The sequence below is a fragment of the Erpetoichthys calabaricus genome, chromosome 8, assembly GCF_900747795.2.
Source record: "Erpetoichthys calabaricus chromosome 8, fErpCal1.3, whole genome shotgun sequence".
Classification (NCBI taxonomy): Eukaryota; Metazoa; Chordata; class Cladistia; order Polypteriformes; family Polypteridae; genus Erpetoichthys; species Erpetoichthys calabaricus.
Genome location: NC_041401.2, coordinates 17,418,912 through 17,437,665, shown reverse-complemented (window position 1 = coordinate 17,437,665; position 18,754 = coordinate 17,418,912). Strand labels below are relative to the sequence as shown.

The following is an 18,754-nucleotide window of genomic DNA, read 5'->3' as shown; positions in this document are numbered from 1 at the left end:
CGCTTGTGAAATTGTTGTCACATGCACACAATGACCACTCTTTGCTATAAAATCCTGTAACTCCTTCAAAGTGGCCATTGGCCTCTTGGTAGCCTCTCTTAACCAGTTTCCTCCTTGCTCTTCCATCCAGTTTGGAGGGATAGCCGGATCCAGGGAGTTTCCTAGTAGTACCAAACACTTGCCACTTCTTTATTATGGGCTTTACTGAGCTCCTTGGGATTGATAAAGTCTTTGAGATTTTTGTTGTCTCCATCTCCTGCCTTATGTCTGTCCACAACTCATACCTGAGATCTTTTCAAAGTGACTTGCCACCCAAAATCAGTTGTTTGCTGTCAACAACAACCAAGCAAGGGAATGAATGCTCCAGGAACAGCTTCACTAATTACACTGATTACAATTGGTCAGAGGTGGAAGCCAGTGTTTCCTTTAGGGCAATTGCTCCCTAGTTGGAATAAGTTCTTTTAAATTGCAGCGTTTTAAGTAACCAGAAACTATATAGATATTATGTAAAAGGCGATATCCCTCCCACAGTGATACGGCGGTAAAAATCACATAAGAGAAAAATTAACTTAGATTTCTTTACTGATGATTTACGCGAAAATCACATAAGAGAAAAATTAACTTAGATTTCTTTACTGATGATTTACGCGGTATTACAGACGGGAAGCCATAATAACACAACAATATTATCAACGTGGGGTCTTGATCTATAGAGGCTGCCATTTTTCGTCCGCTGCGCTGAAAAGCTTTTCAGGACGAATGACGCTATCACCCATTTGTTCGTCCATTGGCTTCAAAATATCTGGCAGCAGTCCAAGCCTTATATACTGCTTCCTCCACGTGCAGGTCCCCACGTCAGCAAATAGTCCATTTCCAAACAAGGAAAGATTTTGTGCTGACAGAGGACAGATGTATACTATTCTGTCTTTAGGCTGACTATACATTCCTCCAGCTGTCTTCGTCTATCTTGTCCTGTGCTTGACTCGGCAATTCTAAATGCTGAGCCCCTTTGTACTAACTTTAACGTGCACATGTGAATGAATTTATAAAATAATTTCTTGTACAGAGCACAGTGACATTAAACTTACATTCGTGTTACAGCCAGTAACCATGGTCTACAATGGAAATGGTGGGCACTTACACCTGATTGAGTTTAGGAGAGGGGTGATCCTTTATTCATCTCAGTATTTCTTGTTTTTTATTTTTTTAAATTCTTCTGAACTGTAGCTATGATATCTTTCACTTGGATTTTAGAGATTGCATTGAACCCCACTATATACCCACTATATATGTATATATATATATATATATATATATATAAAATCATCATTTGGATCTTGATCTTTGTTTGTCCGTGAATTAATTAGAAGAAGAAGCACTTGATGGCTGTAGAGAGACAGCTAAAACATAGGCATTGCATTAAGAATCTCCTCCAGGCTTATACTACTGAAGACTGTAGTACTCCAGTCACACCTCAAAACACAGACATTCAAACTAAACAAATTGTTGTGCTTTAAATTAACTAATCTTTTTATATAATCTTCATTTGGATCTTGATCTTTGTTTGTCCGTGAATTCATGTTCCCCTGACACTGCCTTGGTTGTTACTTTTCTTTACAAACACTGTCTATACCACTCTTTGTGTTTAGATCTGGCGTCGACACCTGCTTTGTTGTCGAGACTGTGGTTTTTTGTGTTTCTATCGACCGTCGTTGGCAGCACTTCGTCCAAATCGAATGTTCACCCACTTCTTGGAGTCGGCAGTCAGAGTATATAAGTCGGACACACTTCTGTGATTTTTCCATCAGTCGGCGTTTGGAGTTCAAGAAAGAAGCATTGGTTCTTCCTTACTCTTTGGATTGCCACAAAGCAACCTGCGAGATTGGAGAAAGGTGGAGAAGAGATCGTGAGAGGAAATGACACCGTTGTGAAAATGAGACGGACTGTGAATGGAGAGAAGTAGAAATGCTCCTCCACCACCACATAATTACTGTTCGGACAGTGATTCCGAGTAGGCCGTTCTTATCGAATCAATGTCCAAGGGTTTTGTTTTGTAATTTTGTTTCCCTTATAAAAAATCAGAATGCTGTGCAACGAAGGGCCCAGTTCACGACTGGCAGCCGCGAGCCCTTCACAGACAACTTTAACACGCGCAACGTAGTTGTGCGCACATGGCTAGTATATATATATATATATATATATATATATATATATAAACAGTGAAACCTCAGTTTGCAAGCATAATTCGTTGTGGAAACGTGCTCGTAGTCCAAAGCACTCGTATATCAAAGTGAATTTCCCCATAAGAAATAATGGAAACTCAGATAATTTGTTCCACAACCCAAAACTATTCATATAAAAATGATTAATACAAAACATAAAGTAAAAATACATAAAACAAATGAACCTGCACTTTACCTTTGAAAAGAATCATGGCTGGTGTGAGTGAGTTTCTAAACTCTTGTGGGATTCCACCCAACGGGACGACACGCGGAAGAGCATCCCAAAGCAATCGCAGTCTCCCAGCGCTGTAGCAGTTCGCCGTAAAAGCGAATCCGAAAAGATCGTGGACATGCTATAAGCGCCTGCCGTCAATGGGTGATACAAGGAACAAGGAACATTATAAATGCGCAGGGCCCTGCCTGACTGCTGTGTCTGTTTCAAGCTGAATAAAGCTGGTGTTGCTAAAGTACTGAGACTCAGCTTTGTGTTTTAGTGTGCAAGATGGGGATTCGCACGTCACAGCGCACACACACACACACACACACACGAGTGTGCGTGTGACCACACACACATACACACACAAGCATGCGCGAGCGAGCACACAGTCACAATGCTAATGCTGTAGTAAACAGTATACGCTCGTAAGGTTGTTTACTATGAGTGAGGCACGCTGACTCAGATGGAAAATAGGAGACGATTACCCACAACCCGCAGCGAGAGAGAGAAGAACCATCAGCTCAGTTGTGATTACATGATGCTCAGCAAACAAAGAGTATACATACTACTCGTACTGCAATACCTCGCTCGTTTATCAAGTCAAAATTTATTAAAAATTTTTACTTGTCTTGCAAAACACTCGTACACCAAGTTACTCGCAAACCGAGGTTCCACTGTGTATATATATATATATTATTTATATATATATAATATAATATAAAGTAAAGAAAACTTGTGACAACTTCACAAAGGTTTGGGGAGTAGCCCTGTATAATGACAGAAGAGACATTGTCATGTCGGCGCCGGAAGTGACATCATCGAGTCCGCGTCGGACTCGGGAAGCGGTGAGTTATTGTTTTCCTTCATTGGTTCTATTGGTAGGGAGAGAGATATGTTAATGCCATCAGTCACCCTTGGGCTTGTTGGCTGTCTCCTAAACACACGTGTGTGACAATATAGTCACAACACCGACTTACTGCCTTAAAATGGCGGTCTTTAAATGCAAGTAGAGGAAGTGATGCCATTAGTGATGCCATTCATGAACCAAGATGAACTAGTGCAATGAACACTCATACAAACAAGACTGGTGCAAGGTGCTCTGTGCATTTTATTACACACAATAAAAGCAGTGTCTAATAAATAGTGTAGTACAATAAATAATCCGTAAAGCCAGGGAAGTGGTGAATATACAGTAAAAAAAATCAATAAATAATCCTTCCATCAATAGTTTAATAAAACCACATACAGAATTATCTTCACTCTATGCCCTCACTCCTCCATCCATGGTCTCACCCTCTTCATTCACACAATTCAACTAAGCAGGACTGAGACTTTGTGGAATTGCAATCAACCTTTTATTGACTCCTAGATCTGTCCTTCCATCCTTTCATCAGCGTCCGCGTGATCCCTTGGATCCCACAATCTCGCATGCTCTGACTGCTCAGCATTGTTGATCTCCCCAGGGAGAGCCCTGTTCTCGCTTGTCCAACTGCACTGCCTCCACATCAAGGCATTGGTCCGACCACCTGATCCTAGAACTCTCTTTCCCTTGGTTTCTATTGCTTTTGTTCTTTCTCAATCTATAACTCAGACCCCTTTATTCCCAGGTACTCCAAATGACCCACAAAACATCATTGAAGAAACTGACTAAAATGATGGAGCCTTCGCAGGCAAACGCAATTAGACAAAGTCCTCATTAACCGTTGAGGAGCTGCACAGCTTTGTTGCCAGCACGTGCCTATTATACACCCGAGGAGCCTAAGCCGCAATATTTTTACTTTAAAACCTGAACCGCCACAGACCCGTAACACATTTTACCACAGAGATATACTGTATAGTGCCTTTCATATTCATGTTATACAGTCCTTTGTATCTCTCGAGTATTTTACACAGTGTATTTCGTTTACATTTTAAAACTGTTATATAGTGTCTTTCATATACAATATTTTTGTCTATTATGTAGTACCTTTATACATAATATATGGCTTTTATATCTATCGATCGCACTTATTGTCAGTCATTGTCCAACCCGCTATATCCTAACTACAGGGTGACAGGGGTCTGCTGGAGCCAGTCCCAGCCAACACAGGGTTCAAGGCAGGAACAAACCCCGCAGGGCGCACACACACACACACACACACACAAAGCACACACTAGGGGCAATTTAGGATCACCAATGCACCTAACCTGCATCTCTTTGGACTGTGGGAGGAAACCTATGCAGACACGGGGAGAACATGCAAACTCCACGCAGGTAAGCAAACCCAGGTCTCCTTACTGCAAGGCTACAGTGCCCACTGTACTTATACCGTACATTTCAAATCTGTCTAATTTTATGTCGTCCATATATATGCCTTATAGTACCTTCGATTGCTATCTTTTATACAGTATATTGTCTGTGTGTGTACATACAGAGTGTTTCATATCTGCCTGTTTTATACTTCCCTTCATATATATACATATGAATCTGAATCACAGTCTGATTGTATGATAGGGCACCGTAGCGGATGTTAGCTGACTTGCTGACCAACCACAAGCGTTACCTGGTAGGTAACCACATATACAATCAGATTGTGATTCAGATTACGAATGCCATGAATGTAATTACCCCGCTCTACATGCTGTCAAATGAATGAACCACATGCCGTAGCGCAGCGTTAGGGGCTTCACCTCTGGCGCTGACATCCGAGGTTCGATTCACCGAGAGGGGATGCAGTGAGTGTGTACGCCTGATGAGCCCAGAATTAGGGCGAAACACGTGTCGCGTACTCTTTGCATTATTTGACAGTAAAACTATTTCAACCATTCTATGATCTGCCTCTCGCGACTGAAAGAGGGCACCGTGGCGGATGTTAGCCGACTTGCTGACCAACCACAAACGTTACCTGGTAGGTAACCACCCATACAATCAGATTGTGATTCAGACTACGAATGCCATGAAAAAAAAAAAATATATATATAATATATAATATAATATAATATGTTGCATGGTTCACTGTCAAATAATGCAAAGAGTACACGACACGTGTTTGACAGCCTGTAGGTTTGGAGTAATTACATTCATTTCATTCGTAGTCTGACCAATTCAGGTCGGGACTCAGACTATGAATGCAATGAATATATATGTATATACGTGTGTGTGTGTGTGTTATCTTTCATGATTATCGATTTGCCTTACTCACTATATTTCCCATACGAGTTTCCAGCTTTTCACTGCGTGTTTAATATGACTACTTGTCATATTGTGAATGAGGTTAGACAGTCGCCTCTGCCGCCGCTCAGGAAGGTCTCTAAATTAAAGACCGTTATCAGTCCATCATTTAAGACACTGTTTTTTTGCTTTCACTACTTCGCTGTTCAGGGCCGATTTCGCCCCCTGCATTTGTCGAGGTTCGCGGTTCTTTGGTTTTTGGGTTATGAAGTGTGGGAGGTTTGTATACTCTTGTCAGCACCTAATCTGCACAAAACAATAGAATGGATTCGCAGGACGATTATTTCTCTGTGAAAAAGCGCCTCATGATTGAAGGTGTGCCGTTTTATCCCTCCTCCTTCTCCTCCTCTGATTGTAGCAGCCGCTCCAGATAGCAGAGCTTCAGTTCCCATCCTCTTCTGACTCTGACAGGAAGGGAGTGGGACCCCTGAGAGGAGACACTTTTTGTCGAGCTGATGCGTTTTTTCGTGTAAAGTCGTGTTCAGGTTTCCTGAAAGTCAGCTTTGCCAACATAAACTTCCTTTGGAGCGGCTAAAAAAAGGATCGCCTTTCTACCTAAGATTCTCCTTCTTGTTGGATTCGCTCTCTCAACTCACTTTTCCTGCCAGCAGAGGCAGGGAGCGGCTGATGCATCTTTGGATTTCTTCGTCACTCCCAATGCTCTTGCGGATTATCAGGTGTCTGGCCATCCCGTGCGGTACTAGAAAGGCGCCGGTTTCTAAAGTAAGTTGCCCGGGGAGGGCTTACTGCTGGTGGGGTTTTGCTAGGACTAGTCCACGCGCGGTTTCTGCAGTTTATAAAGTTTTATTGATGATGCAGACGAGCCTGTGGAATCGGCCAGTGGTGTCATGATACAGCGGAGTTCGTATAGTTACTGATGAGTTATATTTATTTGTGAAAGCTGCATACATGTTTATTTATTAATCGAAGCACCGTGTTCATTTTTTGACTAATTCAATTACTGAAAACAAAGTCTGGTGTGTATCTTTTGTACCATGACTTTTTTTTTTTTTCAAATTCACATCCATTATCTCGGCGAATCAGGTTAAGGGCACGCCAGGTTCAGCTATTATTTATCTTTACCTTATGTAATCACATAGTAATCATAAGTGTATTCATTGCCGATTTCTTCTCGGATTTATTAACCTTATCTCTGCACTACAAATTTCCAGTATCAGATCATCTTTTGGCGTAATATGAACTCGTAAACGCGTCCGTTTGTTTGAGAAACGGATCTCGTCTTCTGACAGCATTCGCGCAAGCAGAGAATTACAGTAATGTAAAGTATAACGGAGCTCTGAAATCCCGGTTCGATACTTATTAAAATCCATCGCCCAGAGTGCCAGTTACCATGTGTGGCTGTTCGTAGGAGCATTCTGGTTTGCTTTGCACATCTCTAAATGCGCTCATTTGCTCACAGGGTCCATTGTAGGACTGGAGGCTACAAATCGGGCAGTGTGCGGTTCGAGGTGTGCGCATGCGCGGACCCAGCGGTGATTCTATGAGTCTCCGGCTCAGTGCCCAATGCTGTAGCTGTAGGCTCCCTCCGCGTGCGCCTCGGAAAGAGTGGCGTATTAGGGAGATTTGAGAGCCTTAACTCTTGATCTACTATGCCAATCCCCTGATTTTTGGCATAAAAGGGGGCTAAAGACCATGGTATCATCAAAACTTGGAGACGCTCCTGTCCCGAACTGGATTATTTACATTTGAGAATATAAAGTAGAGCGTTCGCGATTGCCGAGTGCAATGGGAAGGGGGCTGGCATTCCGTCCGGATATGTTATCCTGCTGCTTTTGATGTGTGCTCCATAATTTAGAGATTTTACTTTCCATATAAATTCATTTATATCGTGTTTAAAAAAAGGCTAAAATAATTTATGTTGTTGAAGTTTTATCCAAAGCTGTTTTCGTATAATAAAAGCCTGGAGACACTCGTGACGTAAGTGGAGCCACAGGGGTCCTTAATCTTGGACGCTATGCTGACGTTATCTCTTAAAACTCAAAAATAAGTTAATTCCAGTTATGGGAAGGATTTCTGTGTTTTAACCACGGGCAGAATACGACGTTTAGGACCGGGGGGCTAGTGAACCACAAGCAATAATTCATGTTTTTTAAAGTCACAACTGTACTTGTATTGCTGTGGACTGGCGCCCTGTCCAGGGGTTGTTCCTGCCTTGCGCCCCATGATGGCTGGGAAAGGCGCCATTACACCGCGACCCCGTTCGTTACAATGACTGACTGACTGACAGTGCACTACATATTTACATAACGTGCCATGTTAAATCTAATTTATTTTGTAGTATAAATTTATAATATGAGGTAATTCTCACATTAATACATTAATATATTTGTCAATTTCCTCTTGGGATTAATAAAGTATCCTATCCTATCTATCTATCTATCTATCTATCTATCTATCTATCTATCTATCTATCTATCTATCTATCTATCTATCTATCTATCTAAAATTTTATGAATAATATACAGTATAATTGACAAATGTTTTTCTTTTTAAAGTTTGTTATTGCAATTGTGGTAAAATAAGTACTTTCCAATTTTTTTTTAAGAAGTTAAAAAGTGTACACATAGTGTAACATCCTCATTTGTTTTGGGGATTACTTTAATTAAATAATAATTAATTGGGGCTTTTTCAATTGTTTTTTTCATCAAAGAGACAGCTATCACATTTTTATTTTTTAATTATTTTACCATTAAATGGTAATGACTGGCACCCTCAAAACTAACATAGGGCTAGTGGGATGCCCTAAATATTGACACCAATCATAGTTTCAGATTATTCATTGCCACAATTTGGAGACTGTTTAAAATAATTCACATTATGAAACCACTCATCTGATTTGACTTAGTCAAATATAACACACTGCACACACATTCATATATAACACAATATAGCTTTCGCTATCGTTCAGCTATCGCGCCCGCTACATCGCGGATTTATTAATACTATTATTATTACTAGGGGTTTTCTCCACTTGCTCGCTTCACTCGCCCACCCTCGGGTTTGGTTTACCGGATAAACAATTTAAAGAGATTGTTATTTTCATGGGAATTGTTACATATGCATTATTTTCATCTTTACTTTAAAAGTTTTGTAAAAACCATATTTGTCCTTTATTTCCTACCCCGGGTGTGGTTAAATCTCTTTCTCGCGGGTCTTATATCGTTGCTCGCGTTCTGTAGGGGGGGGGGGGGGGGGGGGGGCGGTCTCAACGCACACTAAAGAGATGCGATCAGTTCAGCTGGTGTCTTAGTGCTGCTGCTGACCAGCTGTGTGTTGTGCTTATCGCGCTTTGTGTCAGTCAATTAAAAGCTTGTACAGCAGCTGTCCTTTTGCCACTTCGCGTCTCTCCCGCTCGCTTTGTGAAGGGGAAGAGCTGAACGCACGCTAAGCGTGAATTTCCCCCTGGGATTAATAAAGTATCTATCTATCTATCTATCTATCTATCTATCTATCTATCTATCTATCTATCTATCTATCTATCTATCTATCTATCTATCTAAGCAGAAGTGGACACATCAGCTACTGGCTTTGTGCTGCTTCTACCAAGATGCCTGTTCTGCTTGTCGCTCTGTGCGTTCTGAAGGGGTGGTGAGGGCTGAACGCACGGTAACGAGAGGTGCTCGGATCATCTGCTGGGTTTCTGCAGCTGCTGCTGGCAAGCTGCGTGTTCTGCTTGTCATTGTTTTAGGAGCTGGGAGCACCTGGAGTTTGTCTGCCAAAAGCATTCCAACAACTGCTAGGCTAGATGTCAGTGAACTTGGTTTACATTGTAAGTAGGGCGTGTCGCCAGAGTGTTTGTCTGAGATGATCTGGTCTTAGGGTTACCACTTTTAATACAAAAAAATAAGGGACGCATACTGCGGGGGGTGGGGTGGGGGGTTGGGGGGGGGGGGAGGCACATCCCGTATTACCCAATCAAAGGTAGGAAAGGAGGCATCTTCATAAAATGCGTGTGGGATGATTTGCATGAGACGCTGCTTTAAAAAAAATGATAAAAAAAAATACGGGACAAAACCCTTATACGGGACGCGCAATTTCATTCTCAAATACGGGACGATTCCGTATTTTAAAGGACGGGTGGCAACCGTATCTGGTCTCGATTGCTTCGCTCAAACTACAGTACTTTATGACATCCAGTAACGGCGCACTGCTATAACGATAACAAGCGGTGAGTACACTTGACTTGACATTCCCAGTTTTCCTCCTCTTTCTCTGTACATTTACCATTCGTTTGCTCAGAGGTTGATGCACTTGCTGCTTCCTCAGCAGCTCTTCTCATCTCCACCCTAGCGGCCCGCTTCTTCTCTTCTTTCGTCTGCATTTGCCTCATATGTGAATGTCATTTACAGTATAGATGAGAAATCAGATTTTTTAGTTTTTTGCAAATAAATGAAAAAAATGTATATCTAGCAGGTTTTGGCACTAACCAAAGGCTACATTTTAGATTTACTGTAAGAACGTTTCATCTTTACTCAAGCTGATCAAGAAATATTTAATAGAAAACAAAGAACTTCACAAAAATAAGTCTAACTAGTGTCCTAACAAAAATATTTGAAAAACTCTTCAAAAGTATTCATTTACTGAATAGTACGTGGCAAGTTTGAGAAACCCAAAATCCAAAATGTTTGTTTACAGAACGGATGTTAAATCTCGAGATGTTAATAGTCTATATCTTCATCGTCATCCATTTCCATATCACTCTCAGCAACTGTTTTACTGTTTTGGTCGGTCTTTACTATCATGGGGCTGTAAAACTGTTTGAGTGTCTCTGAATCATCAATGTTGACTCCCATTTTTCTTAAGAGTATTTTCACATCCTTAGTCTTTGCAGGATTGACACAGCAGTGAAGTGGCAGTACAATTGGTGAAACGTTCTTTATTTTGCTGCCACGTTTCACAATAGAGTGGCTGCAAAATTCCCCCAAGTACGTCGTCTTGATCTTGACATTAGTACTGGTAACTTGTGTTACTCGAACCTTTGTGAGGCGCTGAGTGGCTGCCCTACTTAACAGATTTTGGAATTAATCTAGGTCCGTACTTAGCAGATTTTGAAACTAAATCCCTAAAACTATAGCGCTATGCTGTTGCAATTAGCAGGTTTTGAAGCTCAAACATATTTTCGGCGCATGACCAACTGCATGAAAAGTCACAATCACGTGTTCACTCAATTTTACCAAAAGGTGTAATTAGCAGATTTTGGAACTTGCATCTTCAGTTACTTAGTATGTTTTCTTTAATTTTTCACTAAAGATGGCACTTATGTCTTCAGTCTGCCTCAAGAATGATTTAAGATATGAAGCATTAGGATATAGCGGGTTGGACAACAACTGACCGACTGACTGTTTATCATGGCAAAGTGTTACTTGTTGGTTGGGCTTGCAAAGACAAATTTAACAGTACTCTGTGCACTTGGCAATAATATAACCTTTACCACTACAATGAAATTTATAGATGCCATCAGACTTCATTTTAACCTGCCAGATACTTTGCCTTATTAATTTATAGTTGAACTTGCAAGGTGAATGCAATGCTTCCCTAAAATGAATATTTTACTGAGGACAATAGTATCTACTTAATTAAAAGAAAAATCAACAGCATAAAATGTGCACTCTGGGTCATTTACAGTCATCATGTATCGCAGTGTAGACACTTGAGAAGCTAACATAAAAGACTTGATTATCTGCGGGTGACACAGTGGGTAGTGTGGCCGCCTCAGTTTTTCTTAGTCCTGGATTCCAGGCCTTTAATGACCTCTTGGGCACGGCCATCAGCAGTGTGTCTGTCTGCGGAGAGAGTGTCGACCTCGTCATTGAGAGGTTTACTTACCTCAGCAGTGACATTCATGTCTCTGGTGACTCTTCCCATGAAGTCAGTAGACGGATTGGGAGAGCATGGGGGGGGTCATGAGGTCGCTGGAAAGGGGTGTGTGGCGCTCCCGATATCTGCAAAAGGATGAAGGTCCAAGTCTTTAGAGTCCTGGTGCTCCCCGTTTGTGAGACGTGGACGCTATCTAGTGACCTGAGATGAAGACTGGACTCCTTCTGTACTGTGTCACTCCGGAAAACCTTAGGTACCGCTGGTTTGACTTTGTGTTGCTCACGGTGTCCCAAATGAGGCACATTACCTGCATTGTGAGGAAGCGTCAGTTACGCACTAGATAGATAGATAGATAGATAGATAGATAGATAGATAGATAGATAGATAGATAGATAGATACTTTATTAATCCCAATGGGAAATTCACACGGCCATGTGGCGCATTTCCCAGAGGGTGATCTGACAATGAGGTCCCAGGTTGCAGGACCAGGCCAATGGGACACCCATGTAACACCTGGCTGTGGCAGATAGAAGGTCATTTCTGGAGGGTGGGGACTGGACTGCATGTCTGCCTGGGGTGTTTCCAATTAGGATCCCGGGCTGTTTGGTCGTGTAGTGGGTGCGGCAATGCGCTGTACCAGTGCATGCTGCCCAACCTGACCTGTCCTGACCTGACCAAGATTCAGATCCCACACCTGACTGCTGGAGTTTGTATGTTCTCTTCATGTCTGCGTAATTTTCCTTCCACATCACTAAGACGTGCACATTTGGTTAATTGGCTACACTAAACTGGCCCTGTGTTTTTTGTTTAAGTGTGCGTTGCAGTGAAGTGGCACCATGGCCAAAGCTGGTTCCTGATATGCGCCATGTTCTGCGAGGATAGGTACCTGACCTTGTGAACTCTTCATTGGATAAGCAAGTATGAACATGCATGGATGAATGAAAAAAGAAAAACTTTTTTTTTACTCTGCAATGTTACATTAAGGTGACCATTTCATCAACGTGCAAATCGGCCAAGTTTCTGGAGTGCCATCTCTGGTAGTCATCTCATAGTGAGATGTCTGGCTTCTCATCTACTGGCATTCTTACACCAGTTTTGCCTTTATTATAAAAGAGTCAACTCAATGTCAGCTCAAAAGATAATACTCTATCCAAAAGCAGTAGTTTTTATACAGTATATTACTTTTCGCAAGTAGTTTTGGCCGATAAATATTTTTAATGTTATGTTTTATGCTGTAAGGACATAAAGTTCAAAACATAATACAAACCAGTGTTGACGAATGGCAGAGTATGTGAAAAATGTCCATGGGAAAAAAAAGCTCACATTACTCATGTTCACATGTCAGTTACCCAGTCATATGCTCAAAATACACAAAACAGATGCCTTTTTGCTAAAGTACAGTAAATACATCCAGAAAATTCAGTGTGCAACATACTGTATACAGTAAACTAAAGCCACATGAATGAGTCACCTCTAGTATGAGCTGGCATTCCATTATACAAATGAACAGCTTCAGAGCCAGCACCAGGGGCACCCACAATAAAAGCCAGCCCGCAATGCCATCTAGTCCGGCAATAGTGCACAGTCCTTTTAAGGATAGAGAGAGACACCTAGGGCGGCACGGTGGCGCAGTGGGTAGTGCTGCTGCCTCGCAGTTAAGAGATCCGAGTTCACTGAGTTTGCATGTTCTCCCCGTTTCTGCATGGGTTTCCTCCCACAGTCCAAAGACATGCAGGTTAGGTGCATTGGTGATTCTAAATTGTCCCTAGTATATGCTTGGGGTGTGTGTGTGTGTGTGTGTGTATGCGCCCTGTGTTGGCTGGGATTGGCTCCAGCAGACCCCCGTGACCCTGTAGTTAGGATATAGCGGGTTGGATATTGGATGGATGGATGTTGGGAATATGCCTTAGTGTTATTTACATGCAGCAATATTATTTAATAATAGTTTATGGTATTACATCAATGTACTTTACTATAAGTTTGTTAATACTGTTCACTGATACTTTATTGATTTGGATTTCATACTGCCCATAAGGGGCAGCTGCCTTTGCAGTAAGGAGACCTGGGTTTGCTTCCCGGGTCCTCCCTGCGTGGAGTTTGCATGTTCTCCCCGTGTCTGCGTGGGATAGGATATAGCGGGTTAGATAATGGATGGATGAATAATGATCTTCTTCTTTATTCGTCTTCTCCTATTAGGGGTAGCCACAGCAGATCATCTTCTTCCTTATCTTTCTGTCCTCTCCATCTTGTTCTGTCACTCCCATCACCTGCATGTCCTCTCTCAGCACATCCATAAACCTTCTCTTAGGCCAGGGGTGCCCAACTCCAGTCCTGCAGGGCCACAGTGGCTGCAGGTTTTCGTTCTAGTCCTTTTCTTAATTAGTGACCTGTTTTTGCTGCTAATTAACTTCTTTTGAATTAAGTTTAATTGACTTGGTTTTTAAGAAATGTTTCCCTGAATTTCTTTGTCGTTCCTCTGAATTGCTTTCATTTCTTTCCTTAAATGGCACCAACGCAGAAGTGATATGTGAAGTGAGTGAGCCAACAGAAGGCCAGCTAAGTCAGGGCCTGAAACTCTAACCAATTTCACTCCAACCAGTTGCTTAATGAGGCGCTGAGTCTTGTCGTTGATTAAACCCGTTCATTAATTCCATGGCTTGTTGCCGCTCTCATTGTGCGATAGCAGACATTTCCAAAATTAAGGATTTTCTCTTTTCTAAGAGCAGATCAGCATTTCTGAGACCTTCACCTTTCTTTATTTTCAAATATTGTATGATGGTCACAGTTTGCTGGTCTTGTTTTGGCTCATTTTGTATCTCGTTATTGTTTGGCTGCTAATTAAGGAAAAAGAAACGATTAAGGGGTCTGAGTCTCCAAGAGCAAGTCAAAGAAAATGAATTCAAAAGAAGTTAATTAGCAGCAAAAACCAGTCACTCATTAAGAAAAGGGTTAGAATGAAAACCTGCGACCACTGCGGCCCTCCAGGACTGGAGTTGGGCACCCCTGTCTTAGGCCTTTCTCTTCCCTGGCAGCTCTATCCTTAGCATCCTTCTCCCTGTATACCCAGCATCTCTCTTCTGCACATGTCCAAACCAACGCAATCTCGTTTCTCTGAATTTGTCTCCCAACTGTCCAACCTGAGCTGACCCTGTTTCCTGCCTTGCACCCTGTATTGGCTGGGATTGGCTCCAGTGGACCCCGTGACCCTGTAGTTAGGATATAGCGGGTTGGATAATGGATGGATGGATGGATGGAGAGACACCTAAAGGAGCCACATAAAGAATAGAGGATCCACTCTGACACAATATCAGAAACATTTTCATCACTTTTCTCCATGAAAATATGAGCTTAAAAGTTTTTCTCAGCTTCACTACAAACTAGATAGGGTAAGTGGAATATAAAAAATATCATTTTGAAACAGAAAAATTTTGAAAATTGTATGCTTGAACACCATTCTGAGAAATCATCCTTATTAGAGTCGGCAGTTTTGACATTTTAAAAGGCAGCACCAGCTGACTCTGTAACCCTAATTGTAACAGAGTAACCCTAAATTGTAACCCTAAACCCTTGTGAATTTCCCCTTGAGATTAATAAAGTATCTCTATCTATCTATCTATCTATCTATCTATCTATCTATCTATCTATCTATCTATCTATCTATCTATCTATCTATCTATCTATCATATAGCACCGTTCATCTATCTATCTATCTATCTATCTATCTATCTATCTATCTATCTATCTATCTATCTATCTATCTATCTATCTATCTATCTATCTATCTATCTATCTATCTATCTATCTATCATATAGCACCGTTCATCTATCTATCTATCTATCTATCTATCTATCTATCTATCTATCTATCTATCTATCTATCTATCTATCTATCTATCTATCTATCTATCTATCTATCTATCTATCTAATATTTGGCTAGTTTATGGTCAGTGCACATCTACTGTGCATTAGTAATATAGCACTTGTGATATGAGAGGCTCCTCTTCCGATGTCTCTGGAGTTTTCGGAAGTGCGAGTGGTACTAATGTGCGGCCTTGTATTGTAATGCTGACATTGTAGAGAAGATATTGAAAATAAAAAATGTAATTACATATTTGAATTGTTATCATCTCACTCATATGCAGGAACTCTGTGAGGAAACAACAAAAGAGTATGATAAGAGAGGTGCACGTGATATTATTTATCTTGATTTTTCAAAAGGCTTTTGATAAGGTACCACATGAGAGTTTAGTGATCAAACTAAATGAAGTGGGTACAAAATTGGCATAAATACCAGGATCAAAGGGTTATGGTGAGAGGAACTTTTCAAAATTAGGTGATGTTAAAAGTGGTGTATCTCAGGGGTCAGTGCTGGAACTGCTGTTCTTTTTTAGTATTCTGTATATAATTGATCTGGTCAAGAATATAATCAATGAGCTGGTTAAGTTGGGCGGCACGGTGGCACTGCTGCCTCACAATTAGGAGACCTGGGTTCGCTTCCTGGGTCCTCCCTGTGTGGAGTTTGCATGTTCTCCATGTGTCTGCGTGGGTTTCCTCCCACAGTCCAAAGACATGCAGGTTAGGTGGATTGGCGATCCTAAATTGTCCTTGGTGTGTGTGTGTGTGTGTGTGCCCTGCAGTGGGCTGGCGCCCTGCCGGGGGTTTGTTTCCTGCCTTGCACCCTGTGTTGGCTGGGATTGGCTCCAACAGACCTCCGTGACCCTGTAGTTAGGATAAGTGGGTTGGATAATGCCTGACTGACTGGTTAAGTTTGATGGTGATACTAAACTAGTTGCAATGGCAGATAATGAGAAATAGGAAGAATCTCTACAGAGGGACGTGGACAGCATACAGGCTTGGGCAGATATGTGACAGAGGAGAAAATATTACAAGTAGGAAGTAAAAATGTTAGATTTTAATACATAATGGGAGGTTTGAATCTTGAATGTAACCCTTATGAAAAGAGCCCGGCAATCATGGTGGACTCTATCACTATCTACAGTACATCAAGATAGAGGACTGAAGCAATCAAGGAGTTTAATAGGATGTCAGATTATGTACTGCCTGATGAGTGGAGTACACAAGGTAAGGGGAGATTATGATTAAGTTATATAATGCATTAGAGAGGCCTCACCTGGAGTATTGTGTGCAGCTTTGGTCTCCATATTACAAAAAGACAAATCAATACTAGGGAGTCCAGAGAAGATTGACGGCACAACTGAAAGGTATGAGCTATTAGGAGAGACTGAAAGAGTTAAAACATTTTCAGTTAAAGCAAACAGAGATTTAGTGGTGACGTGATTGATGGGTTTAAAATTATGAAGGGAATTAGTACAACAAATCCTGGCTGTTACTTTCAATCGAGTTCTTTAGTGAATCAGGAAGTGCAACGGATTAGCAAAGAGGAAGTAAGGGCCGCTATGAAGAGGATGAAGAATGGAAAGGCCGTTGGTCCAGATGACATACCTGTGGAAGCATGGAGGTGTTTAGGAGAGATGGCAGTGGAGTTTTAACCAGATTGTTTAATGGAATCTTGGAAAGTGAGAGGATGCCTGAGGAGTGGAGAAGAAGTGTACTGGTGCCGATATTTAAGAATAAGGGGGATGTGCAGGACTGTAGTAATTACAGGGGGATAAAATTGATGAGCCACAGCATGAAGTTATGGGAAAGAGTAGTGGAAGCTCAGTTAAGAAGTGAAGTGATGATTAGTGAGCAGCAGTATGGTGTCATGCCAAGAAAGAGCACCACAGATGTGATGTTTGCTTTGAGGGTGTTGATGGAGAAGTTTAGAGAAGGCCAGAATGAGTTGCATTGCGTCTTTGTGGACCTGGAGAAAGCAAATGACAAGGTGAGGAGAGAGGAGCTGTGGTATTGTATGAGGAAGTCGGGAGTGGCAGAGAAGTACATAAGAGTTGTACAGGATATGTACGAGGGAAGTGTGACAGTGGTGAGGTCTGTGGTAGGAGTGACGGAGGTGGGATTACATCAGGGATCGGCTCTGAGCCCTTTCTTATTTGTAATGGTGATGGACAGGTCAGACAGGAGTCCACATGGACTATGATGTTTGCTGATGACATTGTGATCTGTAGTGATAGTAGGGAGCAGGTTGAGGAAACCCTGAAGAGGTGGAGATCTGCTCTACAGAGGAGATGAATGATGGTCAGTAGGACCACCAAGACAGAATACATGTGTGTGAATGAGAGGGAGGTCAGTGGAATGGTGAGGATGCAGGGAGTAGAGTTGGCGACGGTGGATGAGTTTAAATACTTGGGATCAACAGTACAGAGTAATGGGAATTGTGGAAGAGAGGTGAAAAAGAGAGTGCAGGCAGGTGGAATGGCTGGAGAAGAGTGTCAGGAGTGATTTGTGACAGACGGGTATCAGCAAGAGTGAAAGGGAAGGTCTACAGGACGGTAGTGAGACCAGCTATGTTATTTGGGCTGGAGACGGTGGCACTGACCAGAAAGCAGGAGACGGAGCTGGAGGTGTCAAAGTTAAAGATAAGATTTTCACTGGGTGTGATGAGGATGGACAGGATTAGAAATGAGGACATTAGAGGGTTAGCTCAAGTTGGACAGTTGGGAGACAAAGTCAGAGAGGTGAGATTGCGTTGGTTTGGACATGTGCAGAGGAGAGATGTTGAGTATATTCGGAGAAGGATGCTAAGGATAGAGCTGCCAGGGAAGAGGAAAAGAGGAAGGCCTAAGAGAAGGTTTATGGATGTGTTGAGAGAGGACATGCAGGTGATGGGGGTAACAGAGCAAGATGGAGAGGACAGAAAGATATGGAAGAAGATGATCCAGTGTGGCGACCCCTAACAGGAGCAGCCGAAAGAAGAAGAAGAAAAGAAGACAAGAACATGGGGACACAAATGGAAGCTGTTCAAAGGGTTACTATGACATAACTATTTTTCTTCACACAGAGAACCATAAACACATAGTAGAGAGTGGGACTTTAGAGAATTTCAGAAATCAACCTGTTGTTATTTTATTAAACTAAGGTGAACAGGACTTGTGAGTTTTATTAGGCTGAATTGTTCTAGCGTTTTGATATTCTAATGCCTTCTGTTTTATCTTCCAGAGAATATGGCCACTTATTTTTTGCAAAGGTGCTCTCTTTAATGAGTCACAATCAAAATAGTTCTATTCTTTGCAATTTCGTAGCCTTCTGCTTCACTGTGACATTCGTTCATGTGATTCTCTCGACTCCTTTATTTTAGTACAGAGTTGAGTCAGAAATCGAGCCTGCATAGCACACCAGTCCCTCAA

At 41.8% G+C, this 18,754-nt stretch overlaps 1 protein-coding gene and 1 long non-coding RNA gene across 4 annotated transcripts in view; one reads left to right on the top strand and one right to left on the bottom strand.

Moving 5' to 3' along the window:
* Window positions 1-18,754, bottom strand: part of LOC127528937 (uncharacterized) — a 328,693-nt gene that overhangs the window by 69,768 nt on the left and 240,171 nt on the right. The window lies entirely within an intron of this gene.
* rapgef4a (Rap guanine nucleotide exchange factor 4a) overlaps window positions 1-18,754 on the top strand; it is a 348,015-nt gene that overhangs the window by 111,117 nt on the left and 218,144 nt on the right. The window contains exon 1 of one of the 3 annotated variants that reach the window (XM_028806288.2): window positions 6,089-6,373. The exons of the other annotated variants lie outside the window; for them this stretch is intronic. Within the exon in view, the coding sequence (XP_028662121.2) occupies window positions 6,278-6,373 (96 nt within the window). The 5' untranslated portion in view covers window positions 6,089-6,277. Of the gene's footprint in view, window positions 1-6,088; window positions 6,374-18,754 lie in introns of those variants that run through there. 3 annotated transcript variants of the gene reach the window in all.